The 2,364-nt window shown below is 51.3% G+C and overlaps 1 protein-coding gene across 1 annotated transcript in view; it reads left to right on the top strand.

Annotated features, from left to right (window-relative positions):
* EMH_0086070 (uncharacterized protein) overlaps window positions 1–2,012 on the top strand; it is a gene marked incomplete at both ends in the record, with an annotated part of 2,694 nt that extends 682 nt beyond the window's left edge. Inside the window, 2 exons of the mRNA XM_013500984.1 lie at window positions 3–292; window positions 1,760–2,012. Of these exons, the coding sequence (XP_013356438.1) occupies window positions 3–292; window positions 1,760–2,012 (543 nt within the window). The remainder of the gene's footprint in view (window positions 1–2; window positions 293–1,759) is intronic.
* Between the last annotated feature and the right edge of the window lie 352 nt (window positions 2,013–2,364).

Below are 2,364 nucleotides of genomic sequence, written 5' to 3'. Positions count from 1 at the left end.
TAGAGGGTGCTGTGACCGCTGAGAATGTTGCCGCAGATGCTGTGAAGAAACGGTTTCTCGAGCAATGGCGCAAAGTTGAATCTTTGGCGAGGGAGCATTGGTTGAGAGCGCAAGAGACGGTAGAAGCGGCGAGGAAGGTGAAAAAGTACAAACTAGACAGCGAAAGATTTGGATCATCTGGACTGGATAAGAGAACGAAACTTAGGACTACGGCGGTTGCGAAGAAAGCAGAGTCAGGACTTCCGTTGCTAAGATTTCAATGTTTGCATGAATTGTCAAAGGAAATTGAGACGTATGAAAGAACACTTAGCTATGCACTCATGTATCCATTCGACCCTTCATCAGGGGCATGGAATGAAATACGAGAGCTGAAAAACCGATTNATGCACTCATGTATCCATTCGACCCTTCATCAGGGGCATGGAATGAAATACGAGAGCTGAAAAACCGATTCGACTCTGACAAGGCAATGCTAAAGGACAGTAAAACGATTGCAGAGATACCTGAACTCGTAGAAAGGATGCTGCAGACATCCTTGAGAGCGTGGACTCTGACTGAGAATGAGCGCTTAGCTCGGCTTACACAGGAAATCGAAAAGGCACGCATTTCTCTTCTTAACTCTGCGCCGTATTAAAGAGGCTTGTGAACACGCGGAAAACACTGACGCATCTCTGTCCGTATTCTTCGGATCCGATGGCTACTCAGTGAGATAACATGATGATACAGCATGCAATTCCGCGCATGGGCGGCTGTGAGTGCAAAATTCTATGTAAATTTCATCAGTGCTTCTGAACACAACTTGCACTACCGAATTTCTCTTTACCATTGCCTTCTCTTAGTAAGCATATCTGGCAAGGGGAGACGATTATATTCGGACATTGTTTGCGCCGATGTGGGTTTGGCCCTAGCAGGACTGTCCCGTCGCGCGAGCCATGCGCAGTGTTTGTTCTGTNCGATGTGGGTTTGGCCCTAGCAGGACTGTCCCGTCGCGCGAGCCATGCGCAGTGTTTGTTCTGTAGAGTTATTGGTGCGTATTCTCTACGCGATGCATATTTAGCTGTTTCTTCCGCTCAGGCAGCCGAGTGGAGTTACGCGCCCTGAGCTGCTCCATTGCGTTTTGCATTGTTTTTTTCAGTGTTGGCCGAATGCTACCCTTTTTTCTAACTTACTCTATAGGATAGCTGTCCCGCCGCCCTATATGAGCTGTGAATACGCTCACTGCAGGTGGTTGTATCTCCAGGTACTCGCATGTTTGAAGGCGGGACGCTATGCTACAAGCCGCAGCATATGTTGCTGTCTTCAGTGCCGTCTGCTGCTGCTGCTTGCTGTTGTCTGCTTGCACACCCCGCTGCAGCAGCAGCTCGCTCATGCCTTTGCTACTACGGCGGGTCGTTGGCCCCTAATAACAGTGCCGCCATTTCAAAGAAGAAGGGCCTTCTGCAGCAACAAGAGCTACAGCAGTAGCAGCAACAGAAGCGGCAGTAAGAACAACTCAATCGGGAGCTCCTTCCCTCTCCGCCCTTCTGCTATGGGGGGGGAGCAACTCGGCCTCCCTGCAGCTCGGTGAATCTTTTCTTGCGTCTGCCCAGCACGCAGCAACAACAACAATAGCAAGGGCAGCAACAGCGGTCGCAACACGTTTGAGGAATCCTTTTGTGCCTTTGTGTGCGTTGTCTTCGCGCTGGGGACCGCACACCTCCCTGCCCCCGTTGCTGCTGCTGCTGCTGCTGCTACAAATGCTGTTGCTGCTGCTTCTTAGGGGAGATGGAGAGGCCTTCGTAGCAGCATCATCTCCAGACCCTGTGGCCTCCTCAGCAGCACAAGAAGCCCCCGATATGATACTGCAATCGGCAAGGCGGCTAACAAAGAGGCACTGCCGCCTTAGGGGCTCCAAATGGCATATAGGAGGCCGCAACAGCCAAAGGGGGGCCACGAATGCCACGGGGGTCTCCCCAATGCCATACGGGGTCCCATCCGACAGCAGGGCTCCCAAGGGCGCAGAGGCCCCTTAATGGCATCAAAGGGGTCCCCAAATGATGAGGGGGACCACCAAGAGTATTGGGGACCCTCAAAGCACCTTTGAAGTGGCTATCGGGGACACCCAGATGATTCCTAAACCCTGAAACCAAGATGGCACAACTACTACCAGTCGTCAAGGTCTTGCGCTTAAGGTTTCGGGTTAAGGGGGTGCTTGTAGGAGGCACCGAAGGACGTGAAGGAAGAAATAAGGAGACGACGAGCAGTTCCGCGTCAGCATGTTTCTTCTATCTATTCTTCGCTTGTCTCTTTGTTTTTTGTCTGTCTCTTTCTCTTTGTTTGTCCCTTTCTTTTTGTGTGTCTGCGTGTTTGTCGTTATTCTGTTGC

The sequence above is a fragment of the Eimeria mitis genome, genomic scaffold, assembly GCF_000499745.2.
Source record: "Eimeria mitis Houghton genomic scaffold, Emh_scaff6125, whole genome shotgun sequence".
Taxonomy (NCBI): Eukaryota; Apicomplexa; class Conoidasida; order Eucoccidiorida; family Eimeriidae; genus Eimeria; species Eimeria mitis.
The sequence above is the reverse complement of the archived record's forward strand: the minus strand, read 5'-3'. Positions and strand labels throughout refer to the sequence as shown.